Source organism: Aspergillus neoniger (assembly GCF_003184625.1).
Source record: "Aspergillus neoniger CBS 115656 unplaced genomic scaffold BO87scaffold_14, whole genome shotgun sequence".
NCBI lineage: Eukaryota > Fungi > Ascomycota > Eurotiomycetes > Eurotiales > Aspergillaceae > Aspergillus > Aspergillus neoniger.
Genome location: NW_020291142.1, coordinates 1 through 24102, shown reverse-complemented (window position 1 = coordinate 24102; position 24102 = coordinate 1). Strand labels below are relative to the sequence as shown.

Below are 24102 nucleotides of genomic sequence, written 5' to 3'. Positions count from 1 at the left end.
TGCAAGGACTACCATCATCACTATCTCAATATATATAGCAGACACGGATCTAGAAATTCAAAGGCGACCACCCCAGCGCCTCCTCAAGCCAACCTCCATCCCCCGATTCCAGAGCATGCATCCACGCCATATCCGTCATATCCAGCTTCATACCCATCATACCACTACTACTATCACCACCACTACCACTACTACTACCCTCACCACTTCCCCCAGACCCATCTCCAACTCCAGACCCCACCATATCCCCATTACTACTCCCATCACCAGGGACCCATCCATCTACCTCCCCCCTCACCTTCCTAACCACCCACCCCCTCGCCAATCTCAACATCCTCCCCACCCTTCGAAACAAATCATCCTCCGAGGTCTCCCCAGCCTCAACACTAGCCATCTCCGCCTTCTCCCCCATCCACTCCAGCAACTCCAGCATATCCACTTCCTGTCGCACGGCGTCGCGGTCCCATGCTGGGTCTTCGAACGTGGAGAGATGTTTCAGGAGCACGATGCATCGGACGAGTTGGAACCACATGAAGAAGGGAAATCCGGTGATGGTTTGTGCCGGGAGGGTCTGGAAGGTTGAGAGCCAGGATTTGATTGCTTGAAGGGAGTGGATGAGGGTGGTTAGGGGATGGGGGATTGGGTTGGTGGTTGTGGTGGTGGTTGCTGGGGAAAGAAGAGGGGTGCTGGAGCTGGTGAGACGGGGGGTTTCGTGTAGGAGGAGGGAGGTGTAATGTGTTTGGAGGTGGAGGAGGGCTGTAATGGGAGAGGATTGGTGGTTAGTAGGGATTTGGGAGGAAGGGAGGGAGAGGGGATGAGTTCGTGGTTTACCGCGTTGGTTGGGGAGTTGTGGTGGGATTGAGGATTGTAGGTCGGTGAGTTGGTTGTGTAATACTTTGAGGTACATGGTTGTTGCTGGGGGTGTTGTGGTTGAGGTGGTAGAGGAATTTGTCTCGTCTGGGTCACGCAGGCATAGGGCTTTTTGGGCGAGGATCTGTAGCCGGATTTGAATTGTGAAGTACTCGTCGGATGGGTGTTCTTTCTTTGTCTCGATTAGATTTAGGGCTTGTTCCATTTGAGAGGTCCATGGTAGGGTGGCTGTGCGTCTAAAGGTGGATGAGATGCTGGAATAGTCATGTCAGGATGGGCATTCTCGAGTTGCAGGTAAAAAAAGAGGCTATACTTGCATTGAGCTGAGGACAAAGCAAGCTAGGACAGCTCGATGCTGCTCTAGGATCTCTTGTAGAGAATGATCACTTGCACTTTGCTCTGGACCTCCCAAGCCCGGTGCCATCTTCGCTATTATGGGCACCTCTGGCGGCGGTGGTGGTTTCTTGTCCAGTTGGAGATCATAGACCATAGACATAGCCAACATTATCATGCGAGACAGGTTACTTGCGCGCTTAACAAACGGATCCGTACTCCAGGCAATGTAGGTCAGGATGCTTAGCAACATGTCAATGCTAGACTGGTTCTCTAGCATAGCTGACTTTGTTAAGCGAGATTTTAATCTATCTGCGCGAGCCAGCTTCTCTTGGGTTGAGGGCGTGGCTACCGCGATGATGGCCTCGAGGAGAAATGGTTGGGTTTCATGCAACTGATGAGTACTGGTACTAGGTGGCAGGCGGATGAAAGGGAAGCACGGTAGCATGTTCGTCGCAAAGCGATTGAAATACCAGGCTGCCTGGTCTAGGTTCAACTCGTATAGAGGAGGCAGAGATACAGATGGCTGGCTCGAGTGATTGCTAGAAGACGGAGTGGTAGTTGACAGGGACGGCGCGGTAGTCAATGACGGTGGCACCAGTACTCTGTCTGTATTAGTGCCAGTGGTAGCTAAGTTGCTGATATCGTCGCTTGTACTAGCATTTGAACTAGTCTGTAGGTTGCTAGATACTCCAGTAGCATGCGCCACAGACTGAAGCATTGTTGTGAGGCTATCAATCCTCCCCTCAAGCTTCGCGATCTGCGCGCCAGACTCGGTCTTCCGATGAGGTTTCCTACGAGTTGGCTCTGATGGTTGACATTGTTTCTTGAGACGCAGACATCTGGGTGGCGATCAGATCAATTAAGTCAATGCTTATACTGAGACGCTTACCTTTCGCAGCCGGCACCGTCGGGTCGAGCTACGCACCGACACTTGGCCTTGGAACATTGCCTGCAAGCCTTGCCATATGAGCCAGAGCCTGGAGTTGGACCTCTCGTCTCCATAATAGCAATGAAATAATTGAATTAGAAATCATGTGTGTAAGTGTGCAGTGGTTGAGACGGAAACGGTCTTTGGCCGTCGGCTGAACCGGACTTCGTTCTGGTAAGCCGGACTTTAACTGGCCGAAGTCCGTTTGGCTTTTGAGCTGAGTGCCATACAGTGCTATACTTCGAAAAGATGACTTGCCGATCATTAAATTTCAATTTATGTAGTACCGATTGCAGTAAGTAATTTAGGCAATACAATATTACCCCCACACCCCTTGCCATCACGAAGAATACGGCGCAAGTGTCTCCACCGTCCTGCGCCAAACAATGTCACCCGCATTCATGGCCTGCAACTCCAACATCATCTTCCCCTGGAACAGCTCCTTCATCTTATCATCAATGGCGAACAGATCACCACCCTGAGCGGACTTCGTCATAGTCATACCAGCCTTCTGTCCCTCACCAAGCGGAACCCCCCTGCCACCATATTTAGCACTAGTGATCAAATACAACACCTTCTCCGCAGCATCTTCAGGAGACGTTCCAAACGCAGACAACGCAGCTCTGAACAGTGGCCAATACCACTTTCCACCCCAGGCCTTCTTAAAGGCATCTGTACTGACACCACCAGGATAATGATGGATGAATACCACATGAGGGTTTTCCTGAGCCAATTTCGACATTGACAATGTAGTGTAGGTGGACATCGATTTTGTGAGAGGGCCCAGACCGAAGTGACCTGGTTTCTCGAGATCGATGTCGTCGAGGTAGATGGAAGATGATTCATAACCAGCGTTGAGGATACTCACGATGCGTGGGCTATTGGGCGATGAATTGAGTAAGGGGAGAAGTTCAGTCATCAGCAATATTCGGCTGTAGTAGGTGAGTGCTAGTGAGAGGCTTTTTCCTTCGGATGTTTCTGATAATCATGTTTTGTGAGCTGATACTCCTGGTCAATGGTGATCAGAAGAGGCGTACCAATGCGCTCCCCCGAGGAGATAAAGCCAGCGCTCAGGTACAAGCAGTCAAGACTCGTCTCGCGTCTCCTAATCTCATCGCACAGCTTTTTGGTATCTGCTAGAAGAGACAATTGACCTTCCAACCAGGTGATCTGTGCCTGTCTGTTGGATTGTCGAAGCTCATCTAGAAACGATTGATGCTTCTTGCCGTTCCTGCCAATGACATACACCCGAACTGGCAGATTCGTAAAAATTAGGCGAGTAAGTGTCGCCTTTCCAATGCCATCTGTAGCTCCGGTGAAGACTGCCGTGCGAGGTACAGTCTCTGATGTGATTCGGGAGTTGGAGGCCCGGATTGCGGAGATGGTGGTCATTGCACGGCTTGAAGATGATTCTTGTGACAGACTATAGGTAGTATAGATGAGTAATAGATGGAAGAATATTTCAAACAATGTCGCCCGCTAATTGTGGAGGTGGCAGACGTTATATATGATGTTGTCGAGGCTAAGAGGAGCGGACTTGAAGTCCGTCCCCAACGGCGATCGCTATCCAAAGACCGTGTACTCGTCTACCTGAGGCGAAGGGGTATTCATAGTGTTATTACTATAGTAGAACTCAGAAATAAATATCCAAGGATACAATGTGCATTATCTGAAACTCTTCCAGTTCTGGGTGCTAATAGTCCTAAGTGGAAAATTGATGATATTGCCCGAAATGTAGACCTGACAGGACTGATTAGAGCCCTGGAAAGACGTAATATTTAGATTGAACTGTCTGTTTCTACTGCAGACTTGTGGCGTGCCTGCAGCCATCTCCCTCACAGCAGTATGCTGAAGAATGGGGAGCAACGGAAAATTGTGAAAATGTCCCTCGTGTATCATGACCTGGTCATGTTGTGAATCGACCCGCGTTATCAGGAACGCCCCAGCAAAGTATATTTTGATGAGGAGCAATGTCGCATAGGTTATGCAGCAAGACTTATCGTTTGTGAAATATTGGCGGGTATTCTAAACCAGATTGGACTTGGGGGCCGGGCAGAACAGCCATACCACGTATGCAAACATGGTAGAACTATAGCCCAACATACGATATGGCACCCAATGCGAATAATAAACGCATACCTATGCATGCCAGCATGCTTCAGGGGCGTTTGTTCTGATGCATATAATCACCGAATGACATTGACACCATATGATCGAGCGTAGGTTATTGCCTCGTATGGAATATTGTCACAGTTTTTGATGTATACATACTCAACACGTGGGAAGTCGACATCCGAAGAACGTGCGTCAGCAAGCATTTTGAGCAGACGGCCTGTGACATCGGTGTTGGAGACATCTAGAGCAGTGAGGTTTGACAAACCTTCTACCAAGGTCTTCACGGTAGAGTCATTGATGCCTGGAAGCTGAGGAACTCCGAGCTCAGTCAAATTGACCGAATTCTCGGCCAGAATAAGACTGAGCTTCTCAGAGTCTAGTTGTGGACAGCGGTCGACCACAAAGTTCCGTAATACAGCCTTGGAGTCGACTATGAATCGATGGAGTGTGCGGTAGGTGACCCAAATTAGGTCGCGAAGCATAAGAGTATGGAGATTTGGAAGGTGTAAGGGTTGCTCGGGATAAAAGGGGAATTCCTCCCCAGGTGGAGCGGCACCTGCATGAATGGAAAGGTATTCGAGACTCGGCGGTAAGCTGAAAGTGCCTATGAATACACCTTTCAGATCCAGTCTACGTAGCCTGGAGTATTGGATAGGGTCAAATGATAGATAGTATGGCGCCCAGACTTTGGGATACGAGTCAAGCCGTAGTTCTTCAAGGTTGGGCATTGAGCAAGATATTGACTCCTGAAATAGCTGTCAGTACCAGAATCAGCAAGCACCCAGCTAAAGCTCAGAAGACCAGCCGACTTACAGTAGCGGGAGGAATGTATAGGGCAGGAACACGACCTGGTGGCGGAATTGACGCTTCCGTGAGCAAGGTGATACTCTTCAAATTCGGCAGATGTGAAGGCCAATGTACTTTGGATTCGGGCGACGGCTGGGCGTTATGAACCTCTAACCGTTCGAGCTGGGATAAGCTTGATAGAAACTTCGCGATATTTTCCTGAGCCACCGGTGTCTGTTTCGCGATAATAAGAGATTTCAATTGTGTTGAGCTCCCGAACACGTCGCAAAGCCCATTAGGCTGTGTGATAGGGTCCCGGATCTCCAAGTGTTCTAATTTTGGACATCTACTTAAAGCTTCTAGCACTCTTTCCTGAAAAGGGGTGGATATGTTGGTCATGACAGCATGAGTTAGCAAGGCACGAGAACGTTGGACAAATGCCCGAAAGGAGCGCCAATGGACCTTGCGTCGAGCCTCAGTGAAATCCAAATGCATCCAAAGTTCTGGCTGTGAGAGCATTCGCTGCCATCCCTTCGAAACTCGCAGGAGAACCCTAGGAGCCTGATCGTCAGCTTGCTTATGGGACCTCTTTGTACAGGCTCACTCACGCCAGCTCCCTAAAATTGAAATACTGCAGCACCATCATGGCCAACTCGAGAGGTAGAGTATCAAAGGGATCTAGTCGTTTCACTGATGCTTTTTCTTTCACCTTGCAATACATTTGAAGTATCATCTGAGGCGGTCAGCCTCCAAAATCGCATTTCGCTGCAAGTTCAGCTCAAACCCACTTACCTTACGACGGGGATGATCTTCAGGCAGAGTCTTTAAGCCATAGCCATAAGCTTTGAGAGCCTTTGCACGATCCCCAGTCAGAAGCAATGTCTGACCATATCGCAAAACGCCCTAACGCTCAATTAGCCTACAGTGAACATAATCGACCAACGCACAGACTGCAAGCTACCCGTCCATCTTTGGTGTCTCTGCGGATCATCTGCCGCGAATCATTGAGCGCGCGATCATACTGAGTGAGCTTGATGTACGTTGCGGCCCGGTTGTCCAGGATGCTCATCACATCGGCGCCTTTACAAGAGAGAGCCTGTGGGCCAATTGCCTTAGTAGCCTTTTCCTTATCGGACGCGGTTAACCGCGCGAACGCACCTCTGTAAACGCGGCCAGAGCGTCTGAGTAGTTGCCCTGTCTGAAGAGCAGCTGCCCTCTTCGTTGTAGAGAGTCTCCCTCGCCACGGACTACGCGCGCCATGATGCCAATTGGGAGGATGAAGTTGAGAAGAGGCAAGAGGACGCGCGAGCGACGCGTGCGATAAGAAAAGTGATTTACTTCCCTTTACAGATCAGATGTGGGCAGGTGCATGACATAAGCATACAGCGGAAGTGGGGCGTGGCGGTCACCGGAGTGCGCCTGCTGTTTATGTTCTTCCCCTTTAGGAATCCCGCGGCTGTCGAAAAATAATAATAACAGTCTGGCGGTCCCCGACGCATTATCGCAACCAACACCCCTCGACATCAATCGGCAACTCCTCTCCCTTCAGAGAGGTCGCTGCCACCAGAGCTTGCAGGCAAGCCATGGAGCCACAGAATCTGCAGGCAGCATCTACTTACATTAATAATGTCTTGCTGGCCAGGGGGCTGCTGAAGAGCGGCCATCCCATTGATTTCGCCAACCCTGAAGATGAGGAGGGAGGCACGGCGGCCACAATGGGGAGGATCATCAACTTGGTCAACGATTTGGTTCTACGCAGAGATGTACGGAGCCGCAATGTCCAGGGAAGTTGTTACACTGGCTAACAGCCACAACAGCGTGAAGCCGAACACCGAGAGAATCTAGCAACCACAATTCGCACCCTACGCGCGGAGGAATCGCAAAAAACAGCAGAGTTGGTACGAGAGGCATCAAATGTATATTTTGCGACCGCAAAGAAGGCTAACGATCTGGCTGTAGGAGAAAGTCAAGACGAAGGCCTCCGAGCTAAGCCGCTCCCTGGCTCTCGCGGAGGCGCAGGAACGAGCATTGAAGGCGAACGCTTCTAGTGCCGATTCGACAATCCGAGGACTGAAAGAGCAAGTGCAGCGCATGAAGATGACCATTCAGCAAGTTCGAGCTCAATGCGCCAACGACATCCGCAAACGCGACCTGGAAATGCAGAAACTGAAGTCGCACTTGGCTGAGCGCCAGCGCGGAAAGCGGGAAGGGCTGTCGATGACCACTATCAATATCAACCCAGCAGCAAGTCAATCGTCTCGATCTAGACTGGCGGCCGGTGGTGAGGGCATTAACGATCCTGGATACAGCCTCAAGCAGGAAACGAACGACTTCCTCACTGAACTATGTCAAAACCTCAGCGACGAAAATGATACGCTAATATCATTGGCACGGAACACAGTCGAAACTCTGAAGGATCTCCAGGGTCTATCACAAGCCGAAGACGAAGATAAGTCCGCAACCGGGATGGCAAGCGTTGGGGCTGGACGGTCCCTGCAAGGCTCGGTAACGGCGCTACCTACCTCTTGTGACGAGCTATCAGCACAAATGGACCATGTCCTCGAGCATCTACGAACACTGCTCACGAACCCATCGTTCGTACCTCTCGAGGAAGTAGAAATGCGGGACGAAGAAATTAAACGACTTCGCGAAGGCTGGGAGAAAATGGAAAGTCGGTGGAGCCAGGCCGTTACAATGATGGATGGCTGGCATAAACGCATCGCGGATGGAGGCCATTCGATTCAAGCGGAAGAGCTCCGACAAGGCTTAGACCTACGCTTAGACATTACGCAAGCACTATCTCAAGACGTGGGGCGAGACACGACCATCCAGTCACCCATCTTCGAAGACCAAGAGGCAGAAGAGGAGGAAGAGAAACAAACCGCTGCGAAGGTTACCACCGAGCCTAGTCGGCCTTCAGAGTCCCCCAGGAGAACTCGCCAGTCGACGCGAGAAACGAGATCCAGGAGAGCCAGTAAAGCCTTGAAAGAAAAGAGTGACAACATCATGACTGGACGCTCGCCACGGAAGGTCTCATTTACTGCGGGTCTACAAGACTCGCCTTGCGAACCGAGCGCGGACGATGAGACGCTACAAGTAAAAGCACACCGTTCTGAAGCGGTAACACGTAGACCATCAAGAAGGAAGGCTGAATCGAAGGGGCTCACCCGCCAGGGAAGCAGCGCTCAAACTCCACAGCCCAAAGAGTCTCGCCGGGCAGCTGCTATCCAAGCATCAAACAACCAAGCTCGCCTGAGCGTGCCCCAGAAGCTAGCAGCTGCCGAAAGCGAGGCCCGGGAGGCAGAACAGGCTCGCAAAGAGAGCGAGAGTCGTAAGCGTGGGCGGGCTCTCAAGGGATCCAGCAAAGGACACCGGGATCGACGCCGGAGTACACTCACCAGCGATGAGTTGGGAGAGCTGATGGGGATGCCTGCAAAGTGAAGTGACGATTTGTTTCATGATGATGTTCCTGGGAGACAAGCTTATTCGATACCCCCTCGTTCACTGTCTGAGTATATACCTTGCCTGTTTGCATACTTCCTGCCTTGGTGACGACATAATCATGACCTGCTTCTTTCCTCGTTTTGTATAGTTAATACAACCCGGTATAACTATAATACCGTAAGTAATTTCTCGAAGCAGCCATTCTATACTTATCCCCACACAGTCCCCTTAGTTCATATGTCAAGTTTTCTGCCTTTGAACATCTAGACCGTCCCTCAGGCTCCAGCTCAACAACAGGCCTCCAAATCAAAGGCCATGGCTCCACAAACCATGTCATGACACTCTCTCAATACCTACAGGCCGAATTTTCCGCACCGAATGTATTGTATCGGACAGAATACCAAGCCTAGAGCCGTATAGTTGTATAGTTCGTCCTCGCACCCAAGGAACCATTCCCGACTTTCCCCAACAAAACCCCGATTTACCCCGGACAAAAGGACGGACCAACCTATTCGCACATATAGTCGTAGTTCTCTTGACAAATATAGGCGTCTTCAAATTACCGCAGATGGCTCTGGGGCGAATGCACAGCCCTGTTCTGACGTCCCATGCCCTTCATCCCGTAGATGTTATTCCAGGCCAAAAAGCGGCGAGGAGTAACTAGATTCCTCGAGGAATAAGAGGAACATAGTCCGGACCGTAGTTGAAGCCTTGTGGTGGTCATAGTTGCAGTCATTGCTGCGGCGCTCGTTTCTCATACCTCATCGTGAAGGCATAGAGTTCGACGGTTAGTATGTGAGCCTTGCCGGCTCGCTTGTTCTTTGCCTCTCATACTTCTCCCATCACCACAACACTCACGCTTTGGCTACTCGCTATCGTTTGACAGAGTAACCACAGCTTCTCTTATCAATCTCATCTTTTCACACTGCTCGTCGTTCTAGTACGCTTTTGATAAAGTTCTCCTTTAGGAGGATAAAATCTGATTCGTGCTTGTTAGCGTCTGTTGCTTAGCTTGGCTTTGCTTGATCGCTAAGGGGAGAAGTTACTCACGGCTTTTGCTTTGAGAAATGCATCCTTCCCCTCAAGCAGTCAACATGGATTTCTGTCAACAGTACCCCAATGCTATTCCATATCCTGGAAAGAAACCTTTTGGCCCTTCTTTCATTGATAGTACCAGGAAATGGGTTTTCTTCACCGGGGCTCGTATGCAAGTTGGAGGGCAACAGCCTAATTGGCTGTATATGGATATACCTCCTTGGTGTAACCCTAAGATGAGCAGGCATTTGCCTGGGTTTCCAAAGCAACCTCAATGGGATGTGATCATTACGGAAAACGACATACCTGATGGGGATCCTTTCATCTCGGAGATGTCTGATGCCGTCCAGGAACAACCTTATATTATGCCTGCCGATAACCACCCGTCTATTCCTCCTAACCGCCGATTTGCACGTATGACCCATCCAGGATTCCCAGTACGTCGAGACACCCCCTTGTACCAGATGCTCCGGCAGTTGGTTCCCACCGTGACCAATAGCCCTCCGCAGCCGTCCCGAGATGGTTCAGTTCAAGCCCAGGAGGGATCAAGTGGTTCTGATATTGAAGATGATATTCTTATCGTCGGAGGAATAAAAGTCACAGACGACAACGCTCAAGATCTCCTTCCTCTTGAAGCTCGCCTTTTTGTTGGAAAGTAAGAGCTAAACCCCCTTCCAAACTCAGTAGTGGATGGGACAAAAACTAACGCCCTGCAGTCTACCAAGTGCTCTTGATCCACCTCAGATGGAGTTGGAGCTCAAGAGGATGCTCGGCGAATACGGACGTTGTTATGTCAAAGTGAAGACGAACCCTAGTTCTGGTTTGAGAACCGCCTTTGCGCAATTCGAGGTACGCGTCATGCTTTAAACCTCAATAGCAATAGCTAATGAAGTGTAGACACCGGAGGTTGCGAATCAAGTCTTTCAAATGAGAAATGGTCAAGAATCGGTATTCAAGCTGCAGCAACGCACTCTCCGGTTCGAGATGGCGAAAGGAAGAAGGAGTGCAACCATTGGCACATATTCCTCCGAAGCCCCTCAACCAGTCCAAATGCCCACACTAGAAGCCATTGAGGGCATAGTTGAGCCGACCCATGAAATGAACGGCGAAGGTCACGCCGAGCCCGCACATGAGATGAACGGCCAGGGCAGCGTTGATCTCGCCCCTATGATGAACGGTGAGACCGGCGGCGAGCCCGCACATATAATGAACGGCGATGCCAGCGGTGAGCCCGCAATGAATGGCGAGGGCAGCATCGAGCACGCAAATGATATGAACGGCGAGAGTACAGTTGAGCTCCCGCAAGGCAATACCGAAGCGATCCCCGAAAGCGGCGAGCCAGCTGATGAATCAAACGAGAGGTTCTATAACGCACATGCCAGCGGCACCCGCTCGGCTCCGTGCCTATCCCCCGTATGGGGAGTCTATGTAATCGCCCCGGAGCAGCGCGTAGATGATTTCATGCTATAATAGCGTTGCTTAGCCTGAGAGGTTGATATACCCTTGAAATTTGCTCGTTTCTTTATCTCCATCTTGGTTATCTTCAGGTTGTTGGTGTTGATTGTCTCATCCTTTTTCGTTATTTGTGAAGCAGACTTCTAGCTTCTTGTGTCTTGTTCTGTCTTAACCTGTCCTGTCCTGTTCTTTCATGTCTTAGTATGTTTAGCTATTTAGCTTGCAAGTCAGGTCTCGTTGATGGGAAAGTCCTATCCCGTCCGGGCCTGGCAATACACTCTTGCTTGAACTTTCTTGTTCCCCGGTAACTGGTGTAGTGTGTAAGCATCGTAGGGACCGAGTTTGAGTGCGTGTGATACGCGAAGAAAAAAACTATCTGGCGTCTTGGGAGCGGTGAGTGATGATTCATTCATTGCAGCATCAGCGGAAGCCACCGTGAGAAGAGTCCAGGGTTAGCAATAGTCTGGATCTCCTAGAGATAAGATCCGAAGTGTCTCTAGATAACAACGTGGAGGGGAATTGAGTTGTGGAAGAAGGGAGGGGAAGTGGGGAGACTAAAGCAGCGAGGGATGGCGCTTCCGATTCCCCAATACGAGTCCGGCGCGTCTGGGTGGATCTTCCCTCTAGTCAATCCCCACATCTCTTCTCCGGTCATCTTCCAATTGCTACTGGGTTGGACTAATTCTTTGGTAAGTTGTCTTGGGTCTAAGTTTATTCATTGAATGGTAATGATATCGAAAGGATCACTAGCCTACAGATCCACATATTCTCCTCGCTGCCACTCTCCCTTCTCTAGTCGGTCCAGATAATCGCCCAACTTGGCCGCCATCACTCCGGTCTCGTAGCCGAAGAACTTGTATGCAGCCTTGCCCGGCAAACTGTGGCCGAATCGGCGGATGTTAATGCCTGCATCAGCATACCGCTCCCAGCCATTCGGTGCATATGGCTCGATTACCACCGCCGGGATCCCTTGATGGCGTCGCAGGACCGTGCGCTTGTATTCGAGGGCCTGCTGATCGAACAGTCGCTGGCATGGGAAACTGACGACGCGTACCGCAATCCCTTTAGTCTCCTTCAGCTGCTGGGCTACATCAAGCGCAAATGAGAGCTCTGCGCCGACGCCAATGAGCGTCACTGCGGCAGCATCAGCCTCTTCCAGCACGTACGCGCCATGGGCCACTCCCTCCCGGCGTGTTTGCTTCAACTGGGGCAGAGCGTGACGGGAGGTGGAGATAATGCTGGATGACTTCTTGGCCTCCAGGGCTGCAAGCCAGGCTCCTGCTGTCTCTTCACTATCGCCCGGTCGAATATACAGCAGGTTTGGCATAGCACGGTAGAGCGCTGCCAGCTCTATCGGCTGGTGTGTCGGACCATCTTCTCCCATGCCAATGGAGTCGTGAGTAGCAGCGTGGATAACCTGAAGGTGCTGAAGAGCTCCCATGCGCACGGCAGGAGCGGCATAAAGATAGAACATGAAAAAGGAAGAAGTGATAGGGATGAATGTGTTTGGAGCGAACGCTGCCAGCCCGTTCGAGATGGCACACATGGCGTGTTCACGCACTCCGAAGTGGATATATCGGCCGGAATAGTTACCGTTGATATTGCAAGTGGTACGTAGATCAGGCTGTATCTAGTAAGTATGGTGCCACGAAATGGTCTAAGAGAAACAGCAAGAATGAACTTACGTGCTGGAAATCAACTTTGCCCGGCCAGATCATGTTCACGGACGGGCTCAGGTCAGCCGTTCCGACCATGAAAGATTTGATATCTTTAGCCAGAGGGTTGAATACTAGGCCGGATGAGGCTCTCGTAGCTGTTGGCTTGTCAGGGAAGCTGGAAGGTATAAGGTCCTTCCAGTTCGAAGGCAGCTCTCCGTGAATGCGTCTCTGGAACTCCTCCCCAAGCTCAGGATGTTCTGCGCTATATTGCTTCACTAACGAGTTCCACTGCTGAACAAGAGCTTCGCCTCGAGCAGGGAGCTCCTGGAAGAACTCTCGGACTGTGTCACTGATGACGAAGTGCTCGTCAGGGTTAAAGCCATACTTCTTCTTCATCTCTGCTACGTCTGGAGCACCAAATGCGGCACCATGAGCAGCAGCCATGCCTTCAACCTTACTGCCTAGACCAATGACGGTCCGGACGTTAATGAAAGTAGGCTTCTCTTGGGAGGCACGAGCCTCCTCCAAGGCTTGGACAATTCCCTCGACATCATGGCAACCGTCTTCCACATCAATGATGTTCCAGCCACAGGCACGCATCTTAGCGTTGATATCCTCTGTGTTGGTCAGATCGACTGAACCATCGCAGGTTATCTGGTTGTTGTCGTAGATGACGGTCAGGTTGTTGAGTTTAAGATGGCCCGCAAAGGAGATTGCCTCGAGTCCGACTCCTTCTTGGAGACATGCATCTCCTATCATACACCAAGTGTGGTTTGATACGACATCGTACCCTGGACGGTTGAAGTTGGCCGCCAGATTCTTCGTGGCCATGGCAAGACCAACAGCATTGGCGATGCCCTGACCTAAGGGGCCTGTGGTGACTTCGATACCCTCGTGTTCGATTTCCGGGTGGCCCGGGCACAATGCGTCGACTCGGTCGGAGTGATAGGACTTGAGCTGCTCGAAAGTCATGGCTTTGTAGCCAGTGAGATGTAAAAAGGCGTATTGAAAGAGGCAGGTATGGCCATTAGAAAGGATGAAGCGATCGCGGTTGAAGTAGTCCGGGGTGTGTGGCGCATATCGCATAACATATCGCCAGAGGGCGACTCCTATGGCCGCCATGCCAATAGCTCCCCTGGTCAAGTCAGTCAACACCCTTTGTTCTGCTGGGCTCATTATCGGTGGACTCATACCCCGGGTGGCCTCCGCCGAACTGCTGACACAGGTCGGAAATCAGAAGACGGAATGATTTCAAGATATGGTCATGATCTTTAGACAGCTGGCGCACCAGCGGCAAGGCCGATGCGCCGTTACTTTGCGGGATAGGACCAACAGCCATAGTTGCAGGAATGATTCTGAGGGCGATATATGGCGCGGGGCAAGAGGGGACATGGGTCAAATTTATAATAGACACGGTGCCCAGAGCAGAGAAAAGGTGGGAACAGAACAAGCCCAGGTCTGCAGAGTGAAGGTGGACTGAGCATGAAGAATTGGATCCGAATAACCTCATCCGGCAGCATTAAGCCCATTTCCCAATCGGGTAATTGGAGGCGCCGACCACCAGATCGGGGAACGCGGCTGTGGAATACCCAAAAGGGTAAGTACTGGACCCGACCCCAGAAATTCCATGCGGGGAAGATATGGCCTGGACTGGATCCACGCTGGGTCATCCGTGCCTCCAGTTGCCATCTCCATGATGCCCAGGCAAAGGTAGCTTATCTCCGCTGCATCCTATTGCTCGAATTCAGCAATTGTGTCACTCCCAGCTAACCTGGGGACGCCCAAGATGTTTTCAGCTTAAACCAGACGCACCCCAGGCGTCTTCTCTAACTCCAACGTTCAGATCACACACCACCCAACATCATGGCCCCTTCTGTCCTTCTGTCGAGCCCGGCTCCATCGTCTACCTCAAAGTCATCGCCAACGGAGCAGGTGCCATTGTCCCCTCCATTCTCCAATCCCTCTCTCCAGATCACAGCAGATCACAATCTCAAGTTTGTCCCCGCCCCGGTGTATGCGCCACGGCGAGGTGAGGTCCTACTGCAAATCAAAGCCACTGGCGTCTGTGGGTATGCAAGAATATTGGCTATATTTACATGTGCACACTATTCGCTAACGTGCTCAGGTCCGATATTCATTTCTGGAAAACCGGTCGCATTGGAGAGCTAGTCTTCGAAGGAGATTGCATAATTGGTCATGAAGCAGCGGGGGTGGTGCTAAAGTGTGGAGATGGAGTGACCTATCTCCAGCCTGGTTAGTCACGCTGTGCATCATGTCTGCAATGGATAACTTATCGGGAGGCACAGGTGACAGAGTCGCCGTCGAACCTGGGGTACCTTGCGAACAGTGCTTCCTCTGTGATGACGGTCGCTATAACCTTTGCGAGGACGTCCAATTTGCGGGAGTATATCCTTATGCGGGTACCATCCAACGTTACAAGGTCCACCCAGCCAAATGGCTACATAAGTGCGTTTCGGTTCCCATTGGATTGACTAGGTATGCTAAATTGTCTTTACAGGCTTCCGGACAATATATCCTATCTTGAAGGAGCCCTCCTAGAGCCACTTTCGGTCGTCATGCGCGGAATCCAGGTCGCGCGTCTTCATTTAGGTCGTGGTGTAGTCGTATGCGGTGCTGGGCCTATTGGACTGATCGCCCTCGCAGCTGCTCGGGCATCAGGGGCCCACCCCATTGTCATCACAGATATTGAGCCAAAGCGACTCGCCTTTGCCAAGGAATTTGCGCCTTGGTGTAATACATACCAGGTTAATCCAGCACTAGATGCGGAAGGCAACGCCAAGGCAATCCGAGCAATTTTTGGTCCGGACGAGTACCACGCCCCAGAAACTATATTAGAGTGTACTGGTGTTGAGAACAGTGTGTGTACCGCAACATTTACCGCTCGTCGGGGTGGTACGGTGGTCGTCATTGGCGTGGGAAAGGCAGTAATGAATAACCTGCCATTTATGCATATTTCCCTGGCAGAGGTAAGCCTTTCTCGTGTTAAGCTTGAAAATAAGATCACTAACAAAGACAGATCGATTTGCGGTTCATCAACCGGTACCGTGATACCTGGCCGCCTGCAATAGCGTGTCTCAGTGGGGGCATACTGGGCTTGAAGAAATTGGTATCGCACGTTTTTCCTCTAGAGAAGGCCGTGGATGCCTTGAATCTGTGTGCGGATACCAGAAACGGGAGTATTAAGGTGACCATTGTGGATGAGGTTGAAGCAACGCTGTGAATATCTGCAGAATATATGGCAGAGGCGAAGACAAATAGAGAAGACCAAACGAGATACCTCTTACAGGTAACTATTCCAGTCGTGAGGCTACAAGTAAGCTCTTCGCTATGCAAACAATAACATGATCCATCTTAGACTCCATTAGACCCGGCGGAACCGTCTTCTACCAATAGTAGTATGTGCGGTGGGAGACGATACTATAGAGATAGAGTTTAGTACTTAGGTTACCAAGATTACAGAAACCAACTAATGTAAAGAAGTGGGCAGACTTAATGCTTCGTAGTCTTCCGTGCAGCATCATATATATGTTGGCTGAAATCCATGAATATACTATGACTTGACATGCAAGGGAAGTAATGGGCCGCCGCAAAATCAGATTAGATAACAACTTTACATTTACAGGACTGAGCTGAGTGAGCAATGACTGGTAAACATGAATCGCAAGTTTCGCTTACGAGAACATGATCCTGCGATGTTCAAGTGGTGGAGACGATGAAGGAGGCGGGAGGGCGGCTTATTGATAATGGGAAGTAAGACAATGTCTCAGTCTCTTTTTTCCCGTCGAGTTATACACCCTGTATACTTATGATTCGGAATTAACTGATAATTATCAATCGAGAACGATATGAATGACTGCAGTGTGCTGTTTGCCTAGATGGCATCACCGATCACAATGAAGTACTACTACCCTTGTTGATAGTCAGAAGGAGAGACTAACAAACCAGACAAACATTGATGTCCTGTCACATGACGGACCGGGATCGGAGTGTCAAGGGCTGACACACGCAGGTACTTCCGCAGTCAACTACGGCGCAGAAGTCTAGAACGGCTCATTGCCATCCTGCAGAAGGGGGAATAAGTGCGAAGATTTCAGGTTCACAATTGAGCGACGAACGAAGTCCCATAGTTGTGTGTTGGTTGTTGGACAATTAGGCACCGAAGGTCCAGAGTGACGGGAGAATCGCTCTGGATAGTAACCAGATACAGCCCTTCGCAGCGATCGCAAGCTTCGACCCCAAAGCAGGTGACGATCCTGATCAAAGAGCGCTGACGATGGCGCGTCCGAGCAGAGGACAAACTCCCAATGGCATTCCGAGTGGTGCTTGTGATGTACCCGCCAGGGAGGGGGGGGGGGGGGGGTTGACTGTTTCCCCCCGATCGGCTGATTGGGTTCTGCCAAGATCACAGGCTGCAATGACAGTTCAAACTGCGGAATACCCGGCATTGCTTGGTGAGGATTAGCAGTGCTGGGCAAGAAAGCTTGTGATAGCAAGACATTGCCTATCTTTGCGACCGGGCGCAAAGTTGCGAGACGGACTGATTGTGGCAGCCATTCATGGGGGAAAGGGAAGTCAAAGAGGATCCATGGTACCCGCCGGGCCAGAACTCACTCAACTCAGCCTTTGTTCGGGATTATTGTTTGGTTTGATTTTCCAGGGGCAAAAAAAAAGGGAAAGAAACATCCCAAAGAAGAAATTGATTATCGGAATATGCCGTATTCGTATTGTGGCCTCAGGCTCACATTGATACTATTATCAGAATTTCCAAAAGTACTTCCATCCAGCCTCAACTTCTCTTCAGGGAACCAAATAAATAAACTCGGATGACTATTGGGGGAGGAATTTCATCACCCTCTTTTAGCTCCTTTCTGAACCCCTTCTGACCCTGTCACACCATGACCCTTGGGGTCAAGAAGAAATGCGAGGGCGAGGACGCTGATTGCACGAGGAGCTGACGTGGACGGGGACCAACTCCACCAGTGCCGATGGTTGGCTTTTTTGGGTCTTTCTTCCCTTCTTTTTTTTCCCGTCGATTAAAAATAGGCCTGGCCCGGCGTCTACGCAGCTTGATTTCCCTCTTGCTTTTCTTGTCTTGCTGCAATGCCATCATCCCCATTCTTGACTTGAGTGTCAACTATCTCCATCCATCCTATCACCCCCCTCTCCCCTTTACACTCTCGTTTACTCCCCGTTTCTGCTGGTCAGTCTCTTCCTTGACCGTGTCCCTCGCTTCTATACATTCGTTTCCTTCCCATCTTCTCCTCCTCCCACCCCTTTCTCTCTCTCTTTCCCTCCCCGCTCCCTCCCGCCATGCGTCTCGTTCGAGATTGCCTGTATGGGGGGTTATTCCTGAACACGGCGCTTTTCTCTCAGCTCTCCCACGCCATTGATATCGATATCAGCAGTACCAGTATGCCTTCCCCCATTTCTAGCTCTTTATCTTATCATATCCTCTGCTGTCACCGCCCGTCCCTTATCCCATTGTCTTTCCCCTCTCCTGCATTCTTGGGAGCAGTTGCGTCACAAATCTAGTCCGCCGTGTCTTCCGTCCCAACAACATACACCAACATCATGAATTGACAACTGACCACCATCATCATCGTCCGTATAGGTTCCATCAAGGATGCCGCCAGTAAGACCGCCTACGGGTCCATGACCTGGTACCATGGAAACGAAACCGGTCAGATTCCCGGTGCTTTCCCTAGCAAGTGGTGGGAAGGTAGTGCACTCTTCACAAGTTTGCTCCTCTATTGGTATTACACCGGAGACAGTACCTACAACGACGAGGTCCGTCAGGGTATGCAATGGCAGGCGGGTGACTGCGATTACATGCCCGCCAACTACAGTAGTTACTTGGTAAGCGATATGACGATACCCATTCCCCCCCTTGAGCTTGAACAATAGTCTGACTCCTCTCGCTGTCTATTAGGGTAACGACGATCAAATGTTCTGGGGTCTTGCCGCCATCACTGCTGCCGAGATCGAATTCGCCGACAGCTCCTCCGGATACTCCTGGCTCGCTTTGGCCCAGGGCGTTTACAACACTCAGGTCGATCGATGGGACGATTCGACATGTGGCGGTGGTCTGCGCTGGCAGATCTATCCTTATGAAGCCGGTTACGCCATGAAGAACTCCATCTCTAACGGAGGTCTGTTCCAACTCGCTGCCCGCCTGGCCCGCTACACCTCCAACGACACGTACGCCGACTGGGCAGAGAAGATTTTCGATTGGTGTGCCTCGACTCCGTTGTTAAACAACCAGACTTGGAACGTGGCCGACTCCACCGATGTCGACAATAACTGCAAAACCCAAGGAAACAATCAGTGGTCTTACAATTACGGCGTCTTCTTAACGGGAGCCGCGTACATGTACAACTACGTAAGTGATTTTGGCCCCCCGCCAGGTGTGGAGGAAGCAGGTGCTGATTTTATGCCATTCGTAGACCGGCAAGGCCAAATGGAAGAATGCGGCGGAGGGTCTCTTGAACGTGACTCTCGACACTTTCTTCCCGACCAAGTATGGTGGAAACATCATGTCCGAAATTCTCTGCGAACCGACCGAAGTGTGCAACGACAACGAAATTCTGTTCAAGGGACTCGTCACGGGATGGCTTGGGCTTGTGGCTCTGATTATGCCGTCGACGTCCAGTCTCATTCTGCCAAAACTGCAGGGGTCCGCCGAAGCTGCCGCAGCTTCCTGCAACGGAATGGGCAACAACACCTGTGGTGTGCGCTGGTATCCCAAAAAGTGGGATGGGTGGAACGGAATGGAGGAAGAGATCGCCGTCACCAACGTTCTGGCCTCCGCATTGTATAGCACGAAGCAAACGGCCCCTGTGACCTCCAGTACTGGCGGCAACAGTACTAGCGATCCGAACGCGGGTACAGGCGACAACACCGGTGACAGCAGTACCGAATCGAAGATCACCACGGGCGACAAGGCGGGTGCCTCCATCCTGACCATTGCTTTTGTGGGCATGTGGGGAGGTATGATCGCTTGGATGGTCATTGGCGGTTGAAATAAACCACCAACCTACAAAGTGTTGTGATTTGTCTGTCTATAGTGATTCGGTAAATATGGCTGGGCGATTCCCCTCTTTGTCCTTGCTATGTTCTTTTATTTGGGCGGTTTCGGAAAGGCGCAATGTGTCTATAGGTCTACTACATTTTGTGAATGCCTTCTCATCCATGTATATAATCTAGATAAGTTGGTTTGGACTGGACTGGTTGGCCTGGGTACGTGTCAGGTTTCCTGTACTTGATATCATTCGTTCGTGTGACTTATTGTTGAAAACATAAACATTGATTATTGTTGATACAAAGATGTACTCTGAATCATCCGAAGACACATAATCCCTCTCAAAGCCGACCTACATAGCATCTCGGGAACGACCTGTTCTCTACTAGTAACTACTAATAGATGAAAAACCCGAATAGTGTTACGATATATCTATACGAACCCTAAATTTGTAGCAGCTACGCCCCAGCCCAACCAGAAAAGCTGAAAATGCGATCTAAAGACGGATGTAACCAAGCCAGCCAGAAGCCAAAAGGTAGAGTTCCTGAGAGTACGTGATTCATATCTATGTTCAGTGCAAATCTATAGTAGTATACTATCAATCGCCTCGATGTCGAGTTAATACTCCTGCTACTACTAGTACTTCGCATTTGGCATTACTCTCCACAAGCTGATCCAGTATTACATCCTTAGTTTCAATACCTACACTAGTTAGTATCTTGCGAGAATAAAATATCCACTTTGGTAGTATGAAACCAACTCAGAGGGATTCCGACTACGTATCTCTCTGGGTGAGATGGTTGGGGGAGGTTTTATGAGTTACTATTCCGTTCTCATTCTCGACTTACCATGGTTTCCTAAAAGTCCAAAGTAAGGGGTGTCTGTTCATCTATTTTTGTCTAGCTCAACATATGAAAACCCCCCGACAGGGAACACAATGAATGACTACTCTCTAGACAGACAGCACAAAAGGCGATGATCACCGACGACCCTCCACCGTCTGATAAAACTCCCTCTTCAATGTAATAGCGGTTGGGAAATTACTCAACCGCACTATCTCCATCCCCGTCTCCATGTCCACCACCTTCTGCACAGCGAAATCCTTTGATCCCCCAGGAAGATGGCTATCATTCGACGAATTGCCGTTCTGCAATTGGATCCACTGTTCATTGAGCGTTTCGCTAAGACGGTGTCGGCGAGGGCGCGACCGTGATGTGAAGTTCTTGGACTCGCGCCCATACTGTAGGTGGGGAAGGGAGGAGCTGCCTCCTGTTCGGCTGGTGACTTTCTGTGCGGCTTGCCTGAAGAGGCGGTAGATGATGGGGAGGTTCGCGCAGAGGATGCCCCCGAGCGATTCAAAGCCGGATAGGACCCCGAGGTCGACGCCGTCCCCTATGTTTGTTTCATGTTAGTGTGTTCAAGTGTGGTGGTAGTTCGTGGAGGTGGAAGAGGGGCGAGGACGCACAGGTGATGTCGGACGAGCTTTCGGCAAAGACGAAGGCTAGACGGGCAGCGCTAATGCCACATGTTCTGGTGAGATCATGTAAGTGATGGTGCTTGGCTATGAAGGAAAGCAGGGTGTGGAAGAGACTTACATGAATCCAATCGAAAATATAATACAGAGGGCAATTTTATTGCTCCGGGTCGTACGGAGCCGCACAATCACTCCTATTGGGAGAGCAAATATGACAAGGTCGGTGATCATGTTGGAGGTGTAGACGTAGTATGACAGTGCGCTGGAGTTGAAGCAATGGCCTTTGACACTGACATCCCAGAAAGCCTCCAGTGGTCGACAGAGCAGGCCCATAAAGATCTCGATGGTCGCAATCCACAGGCAGACGAATGTGATACAGCCAATTACTGTCCTGCGGAACCACTGTATAGCGAATATGCGGTAGTATAAGGTGAGGATTCCGAGTTTGACACTTGCCAGGCCGACATTATAGAGGTGGCTAGCAACATAGTCTCCCTATATATGTGTCAGTTACATCGGAGGAGGTCAATGGCTCATTGTACCTTCAAGAATGCCTGTAGATCACTAGTCGCAAGAATTGAAGCATGTTTACCGAAACCATGACGCACCCCTACGTAAATTAGCTGGATTTCGGTCAGAGACGCATGAGGGCATTCATACCGACAGCCAGCATGATAATACTGTACGCTACCTCTAGTTTCTAATCAAAGACAACAAGGATCGTCAGTATGCGCAGGGACCGGGCGATAGGCAGGTGAACGCACCGTGGCTAAGGTAATCAGGTAGTCATCTGCATGAAAGCGGTCCTCTGATGGACCACGAACTTTCACAAAAAGCCGTAAACCTGTGCATAGCACCATACAGACGATAGAAACGGTGTATCCAGCTATTATAACAGGTACCCTCGAGGCAGTCTCTTGCGAGCTCGTCATGATGGCCTACATGCCCTGAAACACACCATGTGCCCAGAACCTTTGGTCAATCCGAGGTTCCTGCAGGCCCCGATCGGTTTATAGGGCTCCAGATCTCATGGTGCAGGCCTGCTAAATACTTCCTCTATGCTACAGGGGTCGTCGGCACCAGCTGAAATTGAAATCCTGCCAATGAACTAATGGGAAACTCCATGGTCTGGATCTAGGTCGAATACAGCAGGATTAGTCGCGCAATTTCTTTGCCTGAGGCGGGAGGGAGAGAATTCGCACACATGGTGGGGATTCGAGGATATTGCCATACTAGTAGTTGAGACAGCTCAGTCAAATGGCCGCATCGAACCATCTCACAAAGTGAACCTAGATTTGGTGGATAACTGTATCATCTAGCGCTCGGTCCAGGATGGTCTTCAAGTGGAGTCCGATCCTCCGATGAAAAGCCTAGGAACGCGCTAGTTTGGTTGAAAGGCGTCAGTAATCGGGTTACCGCCGGTGGTTAGACCCGATGACAGTGGTTCGAGGCGATTGGACACGCAATCACACCGTTAGTTTCAGCTTGCTATCCCACTAAATGATGAGGAGGGGGATTCCAGCGACTGTTGGCTGACGGACCGTTCCTACCGTCTTCAGGGTACGGGGAAACCTCATTAGTGTCTGCCTCGGACGCGATTAGCGTTCCGATGGCGGATGGAGTACGGCGGTTAATAGCGGCCATCAGGCAAAAACGATTTTTGGTGTTTACTGCCAGCAGAATTAGTATGTAGCTGATTGGATCATGTAACTTATCTAATATATCTATATCTAGTATCTATATAAAGCTGTATATACACTATTAGATGACTTACTTAGCTTTATTATATAAATAGCTACTAGTCCTGAGCACTATAAAGAGATGTAAGTCTTGTCCAGGGTATTATATACAGATATCCTGTATAACTGGGGTGCAGGTACAGGTACAGGTATATATTAATAATTAAGGAAACAGTATTATACTTACTTAGACTTGTTTTATCTACAGGTCCTAATTATTCTTGATGATAATGGGCTCATTATTAATAATAATAATGACCAGCACCTCTGTGATATCCGGATTCTTTTTCTTGATTGGAGAATCCGGATGTGTTAGAAATACTAGTATAATAATTACTTCTTTTTTTTTTCTCTCTTCTTCTATAATAATGGTATCTTTATAAGAGGCTTCCGGTGCGGGTAATTCTTTGCTGATAACAGGTATAGAAGACTGAACTTTCTGTAAAGTATTCTATACTGAATCTTAGATAGTATAGCTGTTACTAGTATCAGATTATTTATAGTTAATATAAATACTGCTGAATATATCTGGTAAATAATAATATTCTAGAAAAATATTCTTTATATCAGCATGATATCTAGAATACGGGGTTAGTAGATAAATTCTCTGAGATTATATTAGTAAAGTATTGATATAACTTACTCGGTATATTATAATTTAGTAAATATAAATCTGGCTGTATTAGAATTTAACAGATTATATTTCTAGCCGGGCAAGTACTTGTTGTTGGGATTTTGGCCCAGGCGCTAGTCCAAAACAGGAAAGCGGTCTAGCGGGGCTAGGCCAATCAGATAATAGGAGGTCTTGTAAAAGGCTTTTACAGAAGACTCCTACTTGGTCATGTGATACTAGTCCTAATTAGGAAACTAGATCAAAATAATAAGAATAATCATAATCAAATCAATCAAATAAATGATGATATGATTATTGTTGGCTGGAAATCAGGAATCCTTACTAACTAAAGCAATCATCTCTTAACTACCCAACTCAGCTGAGAATCCCATACAAATTCTATGGGAATCCCAGCTAAGATGGATAACATAAAGATGAATCACTTTTCACATGAAGTCTTGTATTATTGACATCATTCTGATTATTCGACTATTTGATTCTTTATTCACTGTTCCTTACCCCACTTGCTTACCCCGCTTTCTTTGTCTAATGATCAAACTGATGATTCATGACTCTGATCTAGAATCATTCACTGAAAATGATAAATAAG

General features: G+C 49.6%; 10 protein-coding genes across 10 annotated transcripts; 4 read left to right on the top strand and 6 right to left on the bottom strand.

Annotated features, from left to right (window-relative positions):
* Nucleotides 1-3: 3 nt before the first annotated feature.
* Nucleotides 4-2240, bottom strand: BO87DRAFT_406293 (fungal specific transcription factor domain-containing protein). Its single transcript, XM_025625988.1, has 4 exons — nt 2096-2240; nt 1188-2045; nt 832-1124; nt 4-756 (listed from the first exon to the last, which is right to left on the bottom strand). Exons 1-4 carry the CDS (start codon nt 2206-2208, stop codon nt 50-52), a joined length of 1971 nt encoding a protein of 656 aa, XP_025480153.1. The 5' UTR covers nt 2209-2240; the 3' UTR covers nt 4-49.
* A 160-nt stretch (nt 2241-2400) lies between these two features.
* Nucleotides 2401-3550, bottom strand: BO87DRAFT_435076 (NAD(P)-binding protein). Its single transcript, XM_025627740.1, has 2 exons — nt 3172-3550; nt 2401-3112 (listed from the first exon to the last, which is right to left on the bottom strand). Exons 1-2 carry the CDS (start codon nt 3524-3526, stop codon nt 2475-2477), a joined length of 993 nt encoding a protein of 330 aa, XP_025480152.1. The 5' UTR covers nt 3527-3550; the 3' UTR covers nt 2401-2474.
* Nucleotides 3551-3824: 274 nt separating this feature from the next.
* On the bottom strand, nt 3825-6327 carry BO87DRAFT_376041 (Leucine Rich Repeat domain protein). The gene is made up of 6 exons (XM_025623191.1): nt 6194-6327; nt 5997-6131; nt 5828-5938; nt 5644-5768; nt 5063-5588; nt 3825-4995 (listed from the first exon to the last, which is right to left on the bottom strand). The coding sequence occupies exons 1-6, from the start codon at nt 6293-6295 to the stop codon at nt 4321-4323; spliced, it is 1674 nt and encodes a 557-aa protein (XP_025480151.1). The 5' UTR covers nt 6296-6327; the 3' UTR covers nt 3825-4320.
* Nucleotides 6328-6521: 194 nt separating this feature from the next.
* BO87DRAFT_406291 (uncharacterized protein) lies at nt 6522-8639 on the top strand. Its single transcript, XM_025625987.1, has 3 exons — nt 6522-6798; nt 6853-6933; nt 6995-8639. Exons 1-3 carry the CDS (start codon nt 6619-6621, stop codon nt 8474-8476), a joined length of 1743 nt encoding a protein of 580 aa, XP_025480150.1. The 5' UTR covers nt 6522-6618; the 3' UTR covers nt 8477-8639.
* A 934-nt stretch (nt 8640-9573) lies between these two features.
* On the top strand, nt 9574-10984 carry BO87DRAFT_425356 (RNA recognition motif domain-containing protein; the record flags this gene model as incomplete). Its single annotated transcript, XM_025627294.1, has 3 exons — nt 9574-10169; nt 10231-10363; nt 10412-10984. The coding sequence occupies 3 exons, from the start codon at nt 9574-9576 to the stop codon at nt 10982-10984; spliced, it is 1302 nt and encodes a 433-aa protein (XP_025480149.1).
* A 98-nt stretch (nt 10985-11082) lies between these two features.
* BO87DRAFT_39738 (uncharacterized protein) lies at nt 11083-11474 on the bottom strand. Its single transcript, XM_025625296.1, has one exon. The coding sequence runs from the start codon at nt 11376-11378 to the stop codon at nt 11181-11183; it is 198 nt and encodes a 65-aa protein (XP_025480148.1). The 5' UTR covers nt 11379-11474; the 3' UTR covers nt 11083-11180.
* A 153-nt stretch (nt 11475-11627) lies between these two features.
* Nucleotides 11628-13966, bottom strand: BO87DRAFT_357650 (transketolase family protein; the record flags this gene model as incomplete). The annotated part of the gene is made up of 3 exons (XM_025621427.1): nt 11628-12593; nt 12655-13762; nt 13815-13966. 3 exons carry the CDS (start codon nt 13964-13966, stop codon nt 11721-11723), a joined length of 2133 nt encoding a protein of 710 aa, XP_025480147.1. The 3' UTR covers nt 11628-11720.
* A 337-nt stretch (nt 13967-14303) lies between these two features.
* Nucleotides 14304-15908, top strand: BO87DRAFT_376036 (putative alcohol dehydrogenase). The gene is made up of 6 exons (XM_025623190.1): nt 14304-14337; nt 14414-14696; nt 14753-14880; nt 14934-15093; nt 15146-15614; nt 15665-15908. Exons 2-6 carry the CDS (start codon nt 14491-14493, stop codon nt 15866-15868), a joined length of 1167 nt encoding a protein of 388 aa, XP_025480146.1. The 5' UTR covers nt 14304-14337; nt 14414-14490; the 3' UTR covers nt 15869-15908.
* Nucleotides 15909-17698: 1790 nt separating this feature from the next.
* BO87DRAFT_376035 (glycoside hydrolase family 76 protein) lies at nt 17699-19976 on the top strand. Its single transcript, XM_025623189.1, has 4 exons — nt 17699-18058; nt 18260-18504; nt 18578-19027; nt 19092-19976. The coding sequence occupies exons 1-4, from the start codon at nt 17959-17961 to the stop codon at nt 19665-19667; spliced, it is 1371 nt and encodes a 456-aa protein (XP_025480145.1). The 5' UTR covers nt 17699-17958; the 3' UTR covers nt 19668-19976.
* Nucleotides 19977-20620: 644 nt separating this feature from the next.
* On the bottom strand, nt 20621-22193 carry BO87DRAFT_458529 (integral membrane PTH11-like protein). Its single transcript, XM_025628884.1, has 6 exons — nt 21905-22193; nt 21801-21840; nt 21683-21750; nt 21262-21635; nt 21132-21196; nt 20621-21058 (listed from the first exon to the last, which is right to left on the bottom strand). The coding sequence occupies exons 1-6, from the start codon at nt 22070-22072 to the stop codon at nt 20646-20648; spliced, it is 1128 nt and encodes a 375-aa protein (XP_025480144.1). The 5' UTR covers nt 22073-22193; the 3' UTR covers nt 20621-20645.
* Between the last annotated feature and the right edge of the window lie 1909 nt (nt 22194-24102).